This window comes from Doryrhamphus excisus, chromosome 12, assembly GCF_030265055.1.
Source record: "Doryrhamphus excisus isolate RoL2022-K1 chromosome 12, RoL_Dexc_1.0, whole genome shotgun sequence".
NCBI lineage: Eukaryota > Metazoa > Chordata > Actinopteri > Syngnathiformes > Syngnathidae > Doryrhamphus > Doryrhamphus excisus.
In genome coordinates, this window is record NC_080477.1 from 20,514,887 (window position 1) to 20,534,408 (window position 19,522).

The window sequence follows — 19,522 nt, forward strand, 5'->3', positions numbered from 1 at the left end:
ATATATATATATATATATATATATATATATATATATATATATATATATATATATATATATATATATATATAATATATATATATATATATTATATATATATATATATATATATATATATATATATATATATATATATATATATATATATATATATATATATAATATATATATATATATATATATATATATATATATATATATATATAATGTAATTATTATTATTATTAATAATAATAATAATAATCAATAATTATAACTATATATATACATTTATTAACATAGATTTAACATTTATTAAAGTATTATTATTAAATTTATATATATAAATTTAATAATAACAATAGTAATAAATTAATTTTTTTTAAAATAAATTATTAAATTTATATATATATATATATATATATATATATATATATATATATATATATATATATATATATATATATATATATATATAAATACATTTAATAATAATAATAAATTATTATTTTATAAATGTATATATATATATATATATATATATATATATATATACATTTTATAAATGTAATAATAATAATTTAATAAATGTTAAATCTCAATAGGGTTCAGATCCGGACTACATACAATACATTTAATAATAATAATAATAATAATAATAATAATAATAATAATAATAATAAATTATTATTTTATAAATGTGTATATATATATATATATATATATATCCTATTGAGATGCTGGAAAAACCTCCCATTTGGCTGAATTACAACAATTCTGCAAAATTCCTCCACAGCGCTTTAAGACTCATTGCAAGTTATCACTAACGCTTGATTGCAGTTGTTGCTACTCATGGAGGGAGGCGAGCACTTTTTCACACATCTGTATGTTATTATTATTTTTTTTTTACATTTTTTTCAATTTTTTATTTCGACATAATTTAAAAAAAACTATATTACCCAACCGTTCACATCCGCCCTGATCTATTTTACCATCAGCTGCACGGCCCGTCCAATCACACTTTATTTCATGTGGCATTGGACTCCATCACCACGTACATGAACACCAAACTCCCATTCCAGGAAAAAAAAAAAGAAAAAAGTAACAATCCTAATCTCCACTCAGGCTTTTGGCTCCTGCTGGGCGGCGACACGAAACAGCTTTTAATGGCCAAGATTGATACAGGTGACGGGGGATGTTTTCTCGCCATGTTAGTCCTCTCGCCGTTCTCTGTGGAGATTCGCTACAACCGCTCTTAAAGGGGGCCTCCTTGAAATAACCCAATAAATATGCCACAGGGGGGCTGTCACGACACTAATTATCACTTTGACTTAACTCCATTCACTTTTCACTAATGAAAATCTCAATTCATGTCTGACTTTTTGCTATGCTAGTCTTTGATGTTTGTTTTTTTTATGACACGTGGCTTACTGATTTATAAACATTTGCATGTCATCTTCATGAGACAGTCGTGTGTGACACGTTAGAATAATTGGCTTGACTAGAAATGTGCATAGAATGGAGGCAATTGACTGAATATCCTTCATTGACTATGAGGAAAATTAGCGATCAATTATTCATTCATTCATTCATTCATTTTCTACCGCTTATCCTCACGAATGTGAGTGTGAATGGTTGTTTGTCTATATGTTCCCTGTGATTGGCTGGCCACCAGTCCAGGGTGTACCCCGCCTCTCACCCCAAGACAGCTGGGATAGGCTGAATGAATGAATGAATATTTTATCGGTATGATGTCACAATTCCTCAAATCCAATTTATGGTGCACCCCTAATAAAAAGTACATATTCATTGGATTTATTTTCTTCTTAAAAATAGTTTCTCCACCCAAAAAACGGTTATAAAAATTAGGGGTTGTTATGTCTTTGGGGTCATCTTATATACATTATTTCTGCAAAATCTACAGACTATTTATATTATATTTATTTATAATATTTTTAATATTAATTAAAACACTTATTTAAAAAATTATAATATTTATTTATATTTATTTATTTATATTACTTTTATATTATTATTATTATTACTTTTTTTTACTTTAAGTTATGTTTCGCAAAAAATGGGGTCATCTTATATACAAAATCCACAGACTTTATATTTATATTATATTTATTTATAATATTTTTAATATTCATTAAAAAATTCATTAAATTAAAAAAAACTTATTAAAAATGTATAATATTATTTATATTTATTTATTTATACTACTTTTATATTATTAATATTATTACTTTTTTTACGCAAAAAACGGGGTCATCTTATATACATTATTTCTGCAAAATCCACAGACTTTATATTTATATATATTTATTTATAATATTTGTTATGTTTCATTAAAACACTTATTTAAAAATTTATAACATTTATTTATATTTATTTATTTATATTACTTTTATATTATTATTATTATTATTATTACTTTTTTTTTACTTTAAGTTATGTTTCGCAAAAAATGGGGTCATCTTATATAGTACATTATTTCTGCAAAATCCACAGACTTTATATTTATATTATATTTATTTATAATATTTTTTAATATTCATTAAAAAATTCATTCAAAATTACAATATTTATTTATATTTATTTATTTATATTACTTTTACATTATTATTACTATTATTACTTTTTTTTTTACTTTAAGTTATGTTTCGCAAAAAAAAAAAAAAAAATCCTTTGAATGCTGGTTGCGGACCCCATCTTAAAAATGTATAGACAGCCTTGCGCTATCATCTGCCATCATCTGGACCAATGTTCCTCTCGCTCAGATATCTCCCAGACCCCAATTTGCTATCTCGCAGAAGGAGTAGCACACTTCCGAGATAAGTTCAGCTTTGGGTTAATTACCATGCCAAGTCTCCAGGTTTCTAGTCGGCGTCGTACAAATTCATAAATTCTCGTGGACCGAAAGTTCAGTAGGGCATCCTCAGGTATGATGACACCAGAACACGCAAAAAAAAAAACCACCTGCTCTCGACAACCGTTTCTTTGACACCGCTACCCGTTGATGCGGAACGTTGTTAACACGGCTTCTCCAGCCCCCCCCCCCCCCCCCCCCCCCCTCCATGTTCTTTTTCTCTCTCCAGGGCACAGACTAATTAATGGATACCATTCCTACTTGATTAGCCCAAGTCCTTTTCGGTAATTACATTCACATACTAACCGCTCAGAATAAAAGGAGGACAAGAAAAAAACGGGAACAAAAGGCTAGAGAAATATATTAATGCACTTCTCCGTCGGCTCTGATCTTAATTTGTTTCCACTATTGTTTAGCCTCGCTGCAATAGATAAGAGGTCATTTTATTTTTCCTTCTCTTCATTAATTCCTGGTGATGTTTGAAGAGACGTCTAAACACACAATAGACATGCCTGGAAATGGGAAAACTTTTTTTCCCGTAGAAGAAACATGTCATGATTTTTCTACCCCCCCCCCCTCCCTTTCCTACTTCACAATTGGGTCGTGCGTGGGTCGGGCCTGCCTGGTTCCCCTCGCTCCACACAGAGATGCATTGTGCTGCAGCTGCTAGCCCATAATTCTTCATTCTATGTCCTATTGTTCCGACCTTTCACCACGCTTGTGTCCCCAAAGAAAGGAAGTGGCTGCCACTTTTGCAGCAGGCTATGCGCAGGGGCGGGATAGGGCGTTGGTGGGGGTGACGCGGGGGGGGGGGGGGGGGGGGGGGGGGGGGCGAAGGTTGTGAAAACATGTTATTTCTTTGCAAAGTGCTTGGTTTTTAATAGCTTATCGACTGTCTTAAACACTTTTGTGTCTTCACAGCGTGGCACTCACCGCCGACTATTACTCTAATACAAGGGGCCTTTTTTTTTTTTTTTTCAGTGTGAAGGTTCTATGGGGGTATAGAAGTACTATGCACTGAAAATGAATCAAAACACAGCCATTATTGTCAAAAAAGCTGGCAACACAAAATATTCGACATGGCGGCGTCATGCCCTGAGGTTGCATGAGTGCGTCCGGCCCTAAGAGCTGCGGTTCATCGAGCAAAAACATAAAATCCAACATGTATTGTGACTGATTACTCTAAATTGTATCCAAGTAGCATTTTTTGTGGTAAAGCGGAACCTCGTTTTTGTCATTAATCGCTTCCAAAAAGTCCAACCGAAACGAATGCATCATTTTTTACCGTAAAAAAATCGTGTTAATCCAGTTACTCCATTTCCAAACACACAAAAATATAAACAAAAAACACTTTCTACAGTATCATGACAGTTTTACGTGCATCTTCGAGAAAATACTCTGTGGTCTGACAAGACAAAAGTTGAACTTTTTGAAAAAGGCATCATACCAGTCAATGGTAAAATATGGTGGTGGTAGTGTGATGGTCTGGACCTGCATTTCTGTGGTACAGCGGAACTTCGTTTTTTGTCATTAATCGCTTCCAAAAAGTCCAACTGAAACGAATGCATCATTTTTTACCGTAAAAAAATCGTGTTAATCCAGTTACTCCAGTTCCCAGACACCCGAAAATATAAACAAAAAACAGACTTATGTTACGCATCCATGCACGCGTTAAAATTTGTCATCAATGCGTAACTTCCTTGCTGCAACAGGGCAGGATTCCCTGTCTGGAATCTGTCTATAACAGGGGTGGGCAAACTACGGCCCGGGGGCCACATCCGGCCCGCCAAGTGTTTCAATATGGCCCGCCTGTTTTTTCCAAAGTATTTCATTTAAACTCAACACATAACCTGGCATCGTGGCTTGGGCCAACTTTTTGATGGTTGAGGTAGCTGCTTTATCAATTCCGTTATTTGATGTGGTCTGTTGTTTACAAAATACTCCTGGAAAAAGGAGCACAAGCACAATAATAATAATAATAATAATAATAATAATGATAATAATAATAATAATAATAATAATAATAATAATAATAATAATAATAATAATAATAATAATAATGTTGTCAATAATGATAATAATACTACTATTATATTAATATTGTTGTTAATAATATTAATATAATAATGGTAGTAATATTATTAATATTATTAACAAAATAATAATAATATAATAACATTACTATAACTAATAATAATAATAATTCTAATAAAAATAACAATAATAATAATAATAATAATACATTTATAACACACTTTACATCAAATAAATGATTTCAAAGTGCACATATAGCAGATTGCATGACACTTTTACATGTAAAATATGTGTAAAAATATAGGTGAAAAAATGGACTGTTACGTGTAAAATACTACATAAACCCCCCCGTCAATTTTGTTAAATTAATGCGGCCCGCGAGTCAAAAAGTTTGCCCACCCCTGGTCTATAGTGTCCCAATTTTAAAAGAATCCCAATCCATTGCTTTATCCGATGCTTTATTTGGGCACTCAACGAATTTGTTCTGCGCACTATTGGGCCAAGGCAGTGTACAAGAGGCTGGACTTTGTGAATTTAAATAAAGTTTTACTTCAGTAGGTTTTAGCAATAGAAGAACAGTATCTATTTCAAAACAGTGTCTTTTTTTTTGCATTAGTGTTTTTGTTTACTTGATAACATTTGATCGTGTTGCTTTGTTTCCATTGAAGCGGTTGAGGTTTGAATGGGGTTTTGTTTTCTTTGTTCTTCCAGTTTTGTGGATGTAGATCATGTGTTCTTCTTCTCCACTCCACCACCTCTGGTATCACGACTCACTCAGGTTACGTGAAGTTAATAAGCTGCTACTGCATCTTGATACTTTGTGATGCAAGCAATCATTAACTGTCACGCCCAAAAGAGCAGATTCTCATCACCTGCTCTTGTTTGAATCCGCCGGGCTCGCCGGGCCCGTAATCAGTCAAAGTGGCAGCGTGTGAGCGCTAAAGGTGGGTCAAGGCAGCGTGTAAACACGCAGCGGCGAGTGTTTTTGAGTGACAGGTGCCTACTGTGAAGGTGACGACGCGATGGAATCTCAAGAGCGGCGAGTTGATTGTATTTTGTCTCTTCTTTTTTTTTTTTCAGTTCCAAAACAACAACAACTACATGAACATGTCTGAAGCTGGCGGCGCCCTGCTGACCGCTGGCGATGTGAGTATCCTGTCTCTTTTGACCTCTATTTCAGCTTTCAACAATTCAACTGGAAATGCACTTTTTAGTATCGCCATTGTTTACGTTTTGTTTTACGTTTTATTGTTTTGTATATGCCCATAAAAATATCTTTCTCTCTTCAATTGCCATTGCTCAACCGCGATTCAGTCAGCCCAAATATGCCTCACACACATTTGATGGTACTCGCCACTAATGAATGCTAATGTCAAATGATGTGCTGACCAGGTGGAAATACAACCTGGTCGTCAGGCTAGCAATTGACGCTAACAGGCTAACTAAGGTGCAATTCCAGTCACGATTTAAGCTAGTAAATTAACTTGCGTTCACATCACTTTGGGGTGAGTTTTGATGCCGGATTGACTATAAGTCACTCCAGAGTATAAGTCGCACAAGGCCAAAAATGCATAATTAGGTAGAAAAAAACATATATAAGTCGCACAAGCCCAAAATGCATAATTAGCTAGAAAAAAACATACATAAGTCGCACTGGAGTATAAGTCGCATTTTTTGCGGGTAATTTATTTTACAAACTACTGTTTACAAACTACTTGTTGGTAAAATACTACGGATTTTCTGGACTATAAGTCACTCCAGAGTGTAAGTCTCACAAGGCCAACAATGCATAATTAGGTAGAAAAAAACATACATAAGCCGCACAAGGCCAAAATGCATAATTAGGTAGAAAAAAACATACATAAGTCGCACTGGAATATAAGTCGCACAATGCCAAAAATGCATAATTAGGTAGAAAAAAACATACATAAGTCGCACAAGGCCAAAAATGCATAATTAGGTAGAAAAAAACATACATAAGTCGCACTGGAGTATAAGTCGCATTTTTTGCGGGTAATTTATTTTACAAACTACTTGTTTGTAAAATACTACAGATTTTCTGGACTATAAGTCGCTTCGGAGTATAAGTCGCACAAGGCCAAAAATGCATAATTAGGTAGAAAAAAACATACATAAGTCGCACTGGAGTATAAGTCGCATTTTTTGCGGGTAATTTATTTTACAAACTACTTGTTTGTAAACTACGGATTTTCTGGACTATAAGTCGCTTCAGAGTATAAGTTGCACAAGGCCAAAAATGCATAATTAGCTAGAAAAAAACATACATAAGTCACACTGGAGTATAAGTGGCATTTTTTGCGGGTAATTTATTTTCCAAACTACTTGAGGTTCCACTATATAACATTCGATTTTATGATTTAAATCTGTGCAAATATTTATGAAAAAAACAACACTGATGCTTTTGATTTTAATTCAACTGAACCCTTCCTTAGGGCCTCATTCCACGGATAATAGATCTCTTCTTTCATTTCTTTGTGTGTCGTAATTCACTACTTCAAGGACGTGAGCCAATATAATAAGTCATATCGTCTCTATACTTTTCACCCTAATCAATCTCAGTTACTCCATCTCTTTCGGTTATTTTTTTTTATTGCCATTGCCATTTTTATTGTATTGCCAAACATTCCTGCCTCATAATCCTCGTCCTCTGACCCAGAGACAACATCGCAGACCGACCTCTCTTGTGTAGGACTAAGTTCTAAAGAGCTGCCGTTGATGTGATCCGACTGCACTGTGACGTCTTAGAAATATGAAGAGAATAAATGCCCGGTAAACGGCAAATACGTTTCGGCATTGCTAGAATCCCAGTCCTAGGATTGAAGTGTTGGAGGTTAAACCACTGCAGTGTGATACATCGTCCACATCCACAGGTCATAATGAACTACCTCTGGGATGGGATGGTCTATGCGCGGGACTTTCGTTGTTCAGATCCTTGAGTTTAATCAGGGAAAGAAAAACAAACAGGCAAGCTCATTTGCACTTTATCAAAAGGAACAACTGTTTTCAGTGTTTGGGCACAGATGGTTCTGGTCCTCGATCTGGAGGAGACAGGGAGATGAAAAACCAGAGGAAGGACAAGAAGCACTAAAGAAAGTGCTTCCTATGTAAACACGACTTGCTTATGCTGGAAACATACAACAATAGCCACCCAAATATTCCAATTCCATTCGGGTTATAAGAATCTAACCTTTGTATACACCTCATTCCGAAAGAAAAGTGCCAATCCGAATGAATATATAATGGTATTCCCAGGGGTAGAATATTCCTTTCCCCAATCCGATTGAGGTATCTTGTACCCGCTCAAACGGAAAGATGTCAGGAAAACTGGGAATAAGGAGTTATTCCAACAAGTGAAAGAAAAACTCAAGGAAGTCGGTATCACGTGATGTTGATGTTTACGTTTTACTGGGCATGCCCCATTGACTATTCTGTAGTACTCGGAAAATTACACCAAGGCTACGTTCCCATTGCGTCTGCGACTAGCTCCAGACGTTCTTCGATTTAAAAAAATGGAGGCGAGCAATCGGTACTGGACTTCCGCCGAAAATGTGTTTTTGATTCAAACTAAATTTCAAGACTCGACAAACGGAAAACTGGGAATCAGGAGTTATTCCAACAAGTGAAAGAAAAACTCGAGGAAGTCGGTATCACGTGATGTTGATGTTTACGTTTTACTGGGCATGCCCCATTGACTATTCTGGTTGATTATAGCGACGCATGTAGACACGCGATTGGGATATTCCTTTCCATGTATACCATTGCTTTCGGAAAGGTCATTCGGAAAGATTCCATTCGGAAAGAGAAAAACTCCTCATGTAAACATAGCTAATGAGGTGTATTTTAACCAAGTCTTTCCAAGTACTCGGAAAATTACACCAAGGCGACGTTCCCATTGAGTCTGCGACTAGCTCCAGACGTTCTTCGATTTAAGAAAATGGAGGCAAGCAATCGGCACTGGACTTCTGCGGAAAATTTGTTTTTGATTCAAACTAAATTTCAAGACTCGACGAACGGAAAACTGGGAATAAGGAGTTATTCCAACAAGTGAAAGAAAAACTCGAAGAAGTCGGTATCACGTGATGTTGATGTTTATGTTTTACTGGGCATGCCCCATTGACTATTCTGGTTGATTATAGCGGCGCATGTAAACACGCGATTGGAATATTCCTTTCCATGTATACCATTGCTTTCGGAAAGGTCATTCGGAAAGATTCCAATCGGAAAGAGAAAAACTCCTCATGTAAACGTGGCTAATGAGGTGTATTTTAACCAAGTCTTTCCAAGTACTCGGAAAATCACACCAAGGCTACGTTCCCATTGAGTCTGCGACTAGCTCCAGACGTTCTTCGATTTAAGAAAATGGAGGCAAGCAATCGGCACTGGACTTCAGCGGAAAATTTGTTTTTGATTCAAACTAAATTTCGAGACTCGACGAACGGAAAACTGGGAATCAGGAGTTTCTTCCAACAAGTGAACGAAAAACTCGAGGAAGTCGGTATCACGTGATGTTGATGTTTACGTTTTACTGGGCATGCCCCATTGACTATTCTGGTTGATTATAGCGGCGCATGTAGACAAGAGATTGGAATATTCCTTTCCATGTATCCCATTGCTTTCGGAAAGATTCCATTCGGAAAAAAAAAACTCCTCATGTAAACGTGACTAATGAAGTATATTTTAACCAAGTACTCAGAAAATGACACCAAGGCTACGTTCCCAGTGCGTCTGCGACCAGCTCCAGAATTTCGAATAAAACATTGTGATAAATAATACATTCAAGGCTAACTCTCGGAGATTGTTACTGTAGAGCTTTGCAACAGTCGGTGCGGTTGTACGTGGATGCCTGGTGACCCGTGTGTCAGAACAGATAAGACACCAGACCGGCTGTCCTGGATGACACATGTCATAGTGAGGATGGATGATAGGCTGACGTCTATTATTTTAATGCCATGCGATCGACCTATACTACCTTCACAATATACTCGTCTATCACCCCTGGACTAGTATGTTTCTGTTGACATAAAAACATATACGTATATAATATACATCTATCAATCCATTCATTTTTTTATGCAGCTTATCCTCACTAGGGTAGCGGGGATGTGCTAGAGCCTCATATATATAATATTGTATGTACACATAATTTTTTTGTATTAATTATTTTTGTTACCCTAAATAAAACATTTCTTACAAATATATAAATGAACTCATAAAAGAACATAATTCATAAAATAAGAGTAATAGTTACCCTGAACTATTTAATAAAAATAGAGAAAAAAATAGTAATATTTTGTCGACATTGGCTGGATAAATAAATTATTAATAAAATAAAAATAAAAATAAAAATAAAAATAAAAATAAAAATAAAAATAAAAATAAAAATAAAAATAAAAATAAAAATAAAAATAAAAATAAAAATAAAAATAAAAATAAAAATAAAAATAAAAATAAAAATAAAAATAGCTGGGATAGGTTCCAGCACCCCCGCGACCCTCGTAAGGATAAGCGTTAGAAAATGAATGAATGAATGAACATGCAATTTGACTCTCTGTTTTGTTAGATTTTCTTGGTTTCAGTTTCGAATTCTCCTATTTTAGTCGGGAACTGATATTTTCCGGAAACTTACCTATATTGTTGGCTGTTGGCTGGCAACCAGTCCAGGGTGTACCCCGACTCTCGCCTGAAGACAGCTGGGATAGGCTCCAGCACCCTTGTGACCCTCCCATCACTCTTGTGAATGTTTTGTTAGATTGTCTTTGTTTCAAATTCGAATTCTCCTTTTTTAGTCAGGAACTGATATTTTCCGGAAACTTACCTATGTTGTTGGCTGTTGGCTGTCAGTTGCTGTTGGCTGGCAACCAGTCCAGGGTGTACCCCGCCTCTCGCCTGAAGACAGCTGGGATAAGCTCCAGCACCCTTGTGACCCTCCCATCACCCTTGTGAATGTTTTGTTAGATTGTCTATGTTTCAGATTCGAATTCTCCTTTTTTAGTCGGGAACTGATATTTTCCGGAAACTTACCTATGTTGTTGGCTGTTGGTTGCCGTTGGCTGGCGACCAGTCCAGGGTGTACCCCGCCTCTCGCGAATTCGAATTCTCCTTTTTTAGTCAGGAACTGATATTTTCCGGAAACTTATGAATGAACGAATGCTTCTATTTGAAGCAAGTGAGATTGCCATTCACAATAAATGCAATCATCATGCATTTATGCAATGTAATCAAATTCTATTAAGTGAAAAAATATATAAAATTAAAGTTATGGTCAAATGTGCCGACTGCCTTTTACCCATTCCCGGTAAAAATGCTATCTTAGCATAGGAGGTAAGCGGAAATGGAATATGGTATTTATGATCTTTCATTTAGTATACAGAGATATTCTGTGTACTGAACACAAATACAAAGCTTTCCATCTCACTCCGATTGTTACACACTCCTAATGTACTACATATCTTTTGTGCAGAGAGAGGCAGAGTGCTTTTGCATCCACTCTGCTGTTTTGATGGCCGCTGTATCATTTACCTGAAGCACTTAGAGGATGAGATAAGATGACCTGGCCATGCCTGCTAAAGCAGGCATCCTTGCAGGGAAAAAAAGCTTTGAACGAAGTAAAGGATACAATCCACTAAAGATTGTCTTCCACTCACATGTATCACTTTACTCAGCCAATCACATTAGAGACGGCTAATGAACTATAAATATGTAGAAATGGACTACAAATGTGAAATGATGTTGATGAGGGGGGGGGTTAGGGTAGCTTGTCTTGCCTTGCTGATTTGAAACCGGAGCCTTAATCCTGCCTCCATTGATTCTCTGGCAGTAATTACATGCTGCTGCCTTCAACATGTCTTGCTTATTGCATCTGTGAATTGCATTACTACGTTTATTGTAAGGCCTGGTCCGCTATTGCCTGAAAAAGCTTTTTTCTTGCTTTCCCTGAAAGACGTGCCTGCAGGGAGAAAATCCACGGATAAACATTCACCTTCCTGTTTTTGGTTTGTTTCTGTAAGCTCTTTATTGGTCTTGTGCAATGTGCATATGACATCAGACAAATGCTACTTATTATATCTCTCCGGTTCTGTTCAAAACGTGGCTACAGAAAATGTTTTTAAAAAAGCTGATCGGTTACAAGTTGCCCATCTGTCCATTAATCCCGTTTGCCGAGTATCTTCAATTACGAGATTGTGGATATTTCACCTGGCATCCCTTTAGGCTGTATTGACTTTATGTAATGTACATTGTCTGCCATCGCTTTAATAGCACTTCTGGTTTCTTCCTATTTGTTCTTCACCCGGAAACAAGATAAGCATTAATGGACGGAGTTAAGGAGACTGTTTACACATGACCCTTTTCAACCAAAAATATTTTTTTTGTGGAGCGTAAAAATACAATTGCGGGATTTTCTGACCTTTTATTTTCATTTTTCCCTAAAAAGGAGGACATGCAAGCGCTTGTTCATCACAGTCGAAATGGTGAAACCGATTGGCGCCACATGTACACATACCCCAAGTAAAAATATATAATATAATATAATATAATATAATATAATATAATATAATATAATATAATATAATATTATATTATATTATATTATATTATATTATATTATATTATATTATATTATATTATATTATATTATATTATATTATATTATATTATATTATATTATATTATATTATATTATATTATATTATATTATATTATATTATATTATATAGTAATAACAATAATATTATATTATATTATATTATAATACCCCAAGTAAAAATATATAATAATATAATATAATATTATATTATATAATATAATATTATATGTGGATTGTGGATTTCAGTCTTTGAGTACTCAGAAAAGCACTATACAAATAAAATTTATTTTTATTTTTATTTTTGTTTTATTTTTATTTTTATTTTTATTTTTATTTTTATTTTTATTTTTATTTTTATTTTTATTTTTATTTTTATTTTTATTTTTATTTTTATTTTTATTTTTATTTTTATTTTTATTTTTATTTTTATTTTTATTTTTATTTTTATTTTTATTTTTATTTTTATTTTTATTTTTATGCGCTTGTGTCCCTTTTTTCAGGATCACTTTGTAAACAACAGACCACATCAAATAACGAAATTGATAAAACAGCTACTTAAACCATCAAAAGGTTGGCTCTAGCCATGATGCCAGGTTGTACGTTGAGTTTAAATGAAAAACGTGTGGGCCATATTCAAACACTTGGCGGGCCGGATGTGGCCCCCGGGCCCAAGTTTGCCCACCCCTGGTATATTCAGGTCAATATGGGTTTTCTACACCACAGAAAGATGCTTAAGTACCTGAATTGTGTCCCTGGGTGATCTTTTCCAACCACAAGCTCAAGCATCTCATACCTTGGACTCTGGTGACTGCTACTGCTCCCATGCCAGCGTCTGTCTGAGCGCTTGGCACTCCTGAGCTTTTCCACAAGCATTTCAATGGATAACCAGGCCATGATGATGAGGATGATGAGGAGGAGAAGAATGAACATTGCATTTCTTCATCTGCGATCACAGCCTTTTCTCTCAGCGGGATTAGCTTGGCTGTATTTGAAATGACTCGCAGCAACACTGTGACACTCGGCGGCGTTCAGCAGGATCTGACAACCCCCCCCATCCCATCCCCCCAAGGAGCGTGTCTTTCGTCATGGACAGAAGACGTTTTTCATCTTCTTGTTGCAAATGTGATCTGAACGGTTTAAAGGCCTTTGGTGCTGATGTTGATTTGTATCATCATTAACATTTGCAGCAATGATGCTGGTCATCAACTTCCTTGTTGTTCCATAACCCTAATAATGGACAATGGGCCTTATTTGGGTAAATTACTTCTGTATACTACTGTATATAATACTACTGTATCCTGGTAATCATTCTTCAAGGTATATTTGAATGACATTTCAATGACAAGAACCTAGATAAATTAGGATGACAACCCAGGTCATAGCCGAGACCAGGGATCTTGGGCTCGAAAAGGTTCTAGATAGTCGACCCTACAGATTTTTATCATGCAATCAACATTTTTTTTTTGCACAAATTTCTTCCCATCACTCCCACTTTTTTTTTTAAATAAAATATATATTTTTTTGTGGGCTGCACGGTGGTCGAGTGGTTAGCGCTCAGACCTCACAGCTAGGAGGACCAGGGTTCAATTCCACCCTCGGCCATCTCTGTGTGGAGTTTGTATGTTCTCCCCGTGCATGCGTGGGTTTTCTCCGGGTACTCCGGTTTCCTCCCACATTCCAAAAACATGCTAGGTTAATTAGCGACTCCAAATTGTCCATAGGTATGAATGTGAGTGTGAATGGTTGTTTGTCTAGAAAATGAATGAATGAATGAACATTCAATTTGACTCTCTGTTTGGTTAGATTTTCTCGGTTTCAGTTTCGAATTCTCCTTTTTTAGTCGGGAACTGATATTTTCTGGAAACTTACCTATGTTGTTGGCTGTTGGTTGTTGGTTGCTGTTGGCTGGCCACCAGTCCAGGTTGTACCCCGCCTCTCTCGCCCAAAGACAGCTGGGATAGGCTCCAATTTTTGAGTTCTTTAGTAATCAGTAGTAGAACAAGTTTCCGGAAAATATCAGTTCCCGACTAAAAAAAAGGAGAATTAGAAACTGAAAGCAAGAAAATCTCACAAAACAGGGAGTCAAATTGCATGTTCATTCATTCATTCATTTTCGTCACTATTGAAACAAATATAGTCGTAAATGAAAATCGAGGTATTAAAGTATAGGATAATATTAATATTAATATTATTATTAATATTAATATTATTATTAATATTAATATTAATATTAATATTAATATTAATATTAATATTAATATTAATATTAATATTAATATTAATATTAATATTATTATTATTATTAATATTAATATTAATATCAATATTAATATTAATATTAATATTAATATTAATATTAATATTTTATATTTTATATTTTATATTATATTAATATAATGTATTAATATTAACATTATAATAATTAGAATATAATATAAAAATAATAAAATATAATAAAATATATCATAAAAATATATCATAAAATATATATATATATCATAAAATAAAAAAAATATATATCAGATTTTACACTCATGTGCATGTCAGTCCCCTAAATGTGTGAACCAAATTCTGTGACGATTTAGCTTCACACTTTAAATTTACAATGTTTGTTTTGTCGAGAAGATTGACCTGTGTGAGAAATTTCAAGTCAGTAGTATTAGTATAGTATAGTAATAGTAATAGTATTCGTTGTACTATTTGTCAGCAACAAAATAGCACCGCCAACACAGCACAGGTGCGTATTTTGTCGAATTTCCACCATTTTCATGGGCAGCGCTTCAGCAGTAGAAGAGCTCCATGAACAAATACATCCATTCAGGGGAATGTTTTTTTTTCGGGACACGATGAGGTTTTTACACCTGACACGATAATTCAAGGCTGTCGGCGTGTCGATGGAGAGTCAGAAAAGAGGTGGCGAGCGTGTCATGGATTCTCCATTCTTAAAAAGTAAATGTAGGTGCTTTGAAAAGACGCTCAAGTGTGCCTCCGTGATTATTATAATTGTTTCATTTTTCGGGGGCTTTCAAGCCAATTCCGTCCATGTCGAGAACGTCCTTGAATAGAAGAGTTCTGAGTTGCGGTGATTCTACCTTCCATCAGTTCCCAAATAACGACTTGGCTTATACGTACATGTCGACGGATCATTTTGAGCTTCTTTGCTTTGAAATTCCTTTCTCGAAGCTTTTTTTTAAGAACTCACCAGCACCTTTTGACACCAAGGCTGCAAGGCCCCCATGTTGCATTCATGTGGACCTGCCATGCGGTCATTGTGAGCATATGAATGTACAGGCTCTGCACAGAGTGGCTTAAAGCAAAACAAGACCTAAGTGTGCGAACATTCCCGTCTCCGAGAAAGCGCGTAAGCAAATTAAGCGTATCCGAAAGCTTTAATTTCGAACGGCAAGAAGGATTAGGTTGTTTGATGAGCAGATTTAAGAGTGCAAGCGAGGGTGGGGGACAAAAAGAAACACTCCTGGCCGGGCGTATTCATGAGTGAAAATGTTCTTTAAAGCTCGGCGACGTGTATTCTCAGCGCACTTCAAGCCAAACATCTTGCATCCTAGAGATTAAGTGGCTTTATCACGCATCCTCTCACTCTCCTGTGATTGCCGCTTCATTTTTTTTTTTCCCCCTTATGGTCCTCAAAGTGGACGCTATTTCGGAAATGTTACATTTTACAAGCATATGGCCTCTCTATAAAGGTCCCATATTATACTAGTTTTCAACCAACGTCTCAGAGGTGCTACAATAATGTAGTGGAAGTGTGCTGGCCGAAAGCTAAGTTTAAAAGTGCTTTTAGTAAGCCCTACTGGGAAGAGGCTGTTTTGTTGTGTCTGTAGCTTTAATGCTAATCACCTCATTTATTGCGGTTAATTGGTTCCAGACCCGACTGTGATAAGTGAATTTCCACCAAGCAGAATTTCATTCATTTATTCATTCATTTTCTACCGCTTATCCTCACGAGGGTCGCGGGGGTTGCTGGAGCCTATCGGGGTACACCCTGGACTGGTGGCCAGCCAATCACAGGGCACATATAGACAAACAACCATTCACACTCACATTCATACCTATGGACAATTTGGAGTCGCTAATTAACCTAGCATGTTTTTGGAACATGGGAGGAAACCGGAGTACCCGGAGAAAACCCACACATGCACGGGGAGAACATGCAAATTCCACACAGAGATGCCCGAGGGTGGAATTGAACCCTGGTCTCCGAGCTGTGAGGTTTGCACGCTAAACACTCGATCGCCGTGCAGCCCCTAAGTACATTTAACTTTAATCACCATTTTAATTTTCAACACTTACATTATATATATATATACTTAGCTACTTAGCACTACTTAGCATGCTAACATTAGCATGTTAGCATTGCAAGTATTTTAACATTAGCATAATAGCATAGTAGACATTTTCATAGGTATATATGGGTAGGTAGATACTATTATGCTATGGGTTAACATGCTAACCTTAGCATGCTAACCTTAGCATGTTAACATTTCTGGCATGCTAACTTGAGCATACTCAGATTTTTTTTTGCAATTTTTGTGAATACGCACTTAGGGCTATTATGCTAGGTGTTAGCAAGCTAACATGAGCATGTTAACATGGTTAGCATTCTTAAATTGAAATTAAATCAACATTATTAGAGTCCTCTAGACATGAAATAACACCCCTATAGTCACCTTAACCACCTTTACTTTAGAAAGTACCCGGAAGTATCTGAGTACCCGGAGAAAACCCACATATACACGGGGAGAACATGCAAATTAAACACAGAGATGGCCGAGGGTGGAATTGAACGAGGTCTTCTAGCTGTGAGGTCTGCGCGCTAACCACACGACCACCGTGCAGCCACAACGAAACATATTTTGCATAATAAACATAAAACCATAAAGCAGTACAGTACATTTAACTTTAATCGCCATTTTCATTTTCAACACTCACATTATATCAATACTTAGCTACTTAGCACTACTTAGCATGCTAACATTAGCATGTTAGCATTGCAAGTATGTTAACATTAGCATAATAGCATGGTAGCCATTTTCATAGGTAGATACTATTATGCTATGGGTTAACATGCTAACCTTAGCATGCTAACCTTAGCATGTTAACATTTCTGGCATGCTAACTTGAGCATACTAGGATTGTTTTTGCAATTTTTGTGAATACACACTTGGGGCGTTAGCAAGCTAATATTAGCATGTTAACATTGTTAGCATTCTTAAATCATTAAATCAACATTATTAGAGTCCTCCAGACATGAAATAACACCCCTATAGTCACCTTTACTTTTGTATTACATTATATATTATACATAATAAGAGTAAAATGCTTGTGTGTTGAAATAAATGTGTTGTTTAGGGGACCTGAGTGGTGGGCTAACAGGAAGTGATTGAAGTCTGTTTTTATTGGGGAATATTATGCCTGTGAGATAATGTGAGATAATCCAAACCTGCAATAAAAGTCAATTTTACATGAAAAATTCTCCGTTTTTGAATCCATGTCTCTATATTTTCCCACTTCCTGTCTTTCCTTTAGACATTTCACACCCCGAGTCTAGGCGACGAGGAGTTTGAGATCCCTCCCATCACACCTCCACCTGAAATGGAACCAGGTCTTGGTCTGTCGGATGGAGAGTCACCTTTCGGGACAATGCCAGAGCCGGCGGCCCAGCACAGGGGTTCTTCCTTCATCCCTCAGTTCCCCCCTCAGAGCCTGGATCTGCCATCTATCACCATCTCCCGCAATATGATGGACCAGGAAGGGATGACTCTCAGCAATGGACAACCACTGGTGAGTGCTGCTACAGTGTGTATGTTTTTAGCATGAAGCATTAACAATAACAATGGGACCGATAGCATTGATGTTCTATGCCTATTTACGGGTCTTAGTTTATTTTTATTTAATGTACAGTACATTTTAAGCTGTAAAAATGTAATGTTTTGCAGCAAGTGACTGGTGCGAGATTGTTGTCTCGGGTTGGAAAAGGTGTTCTTAAATGCCACAGCGGTATCGAAGCGGCGAGGAGGAAAAATGGAAATGTCATCCGGCTGACTGACTTGCTTGTCTTTCAGACGTATTAGATACAAATGGCACGTTCATTTTGGACAGAGTGGAACGGAAAGGACAAGAATATGATTGGCTTGATGATGATATTGAGATACCCGTGTAGAGATGGTTTTATACCATTAAATAACAGAAATATCAGTTATTTGTGGTAATGGTAATGGTTTTATTTCATTTGAACATGCAATAGATTGCAATTGAATGCATCACATAATCAGTTCCCAGTTCCACATGTCCAAAAGGAGTAGGAAGAAGCAAAGCTTATTAAATCCTACCCCTTCAGCTGGTACTTTTACAATCAGTAACTGTTACATTTGTTCACTTCCTGCTTTCTATAATACAGTTTAAGTTTTTTTTTTATTATTATTATTATTTTTTGTCACATAATCAGTTCCCAGTTCCACATGTCCAAAAGGAGTAGGAAGAAGCAAAGCTTATTAAATCCTACCCCTTCATCTGGTACTTTTACAATCAGTAACTGTTACATTTGTTCACTTCCTGCTTTCCTAATATAATTTAAGTTTTTTTTTAATGAAATGAAATGAAATGAAATTAAATTAAATTAAATTAAATTAAATTAAATTAAATTAAATTAAATTAAATTAAATTAAATTAAATTAAATTAAATTAAATTAAATTAAATTAAATTAAATTAAATTAAATTAAATTTTGTCACGTACCAAAGTACGAGGTGATATGACCATCCAATGACATAATGGGTACCATAGTAAGTGTCAATATAGTGATATATATATACAACACATCATGACTGGTCCAATACTTTATACTAGGAAGTAGTGAAGTAGGAAATAATGTAGATGAAGTACAGGCTCTGTTTTAAGTAACATTCTGACAAATGAAAAACTGAACAATAAAACAAAATCAAGAAAAACTACTCACCCTGAGATGACTAATGTTATATTTGCTAATCTGTCATTTGTTCACTTCCTGCTTTC

The 19,522-nt window shown here is 35.5% G+C and overlaps 1 protein-coding gene across 1 annotated transcript in view; it reads left to right on the forward strand.

Moving 5' to 3' along the window:
* The window catches only part of tox3 (TOX high mobility group box family member 3), a 78,757-nt gene that overhangs the window by 42,658 nt on the left and 16,577 nt on the right, over window positions 1-19,522 (forward strand). Inside the window, exons 2-3 of the mRNA XM_058088838.1 lie at window positions 5,966-6,031; window positions 18,039-18,293. Of these exons, the coding sequence (XP_057944821.1) occupies window positions 5,966-6,031; window positions 18,039-18,293 (321 nt within the window). The remainder of the gene's footprint in view (window positions 1-5,965; window positions 6,032-18,038; window positions 18,294-19,522) is intronic.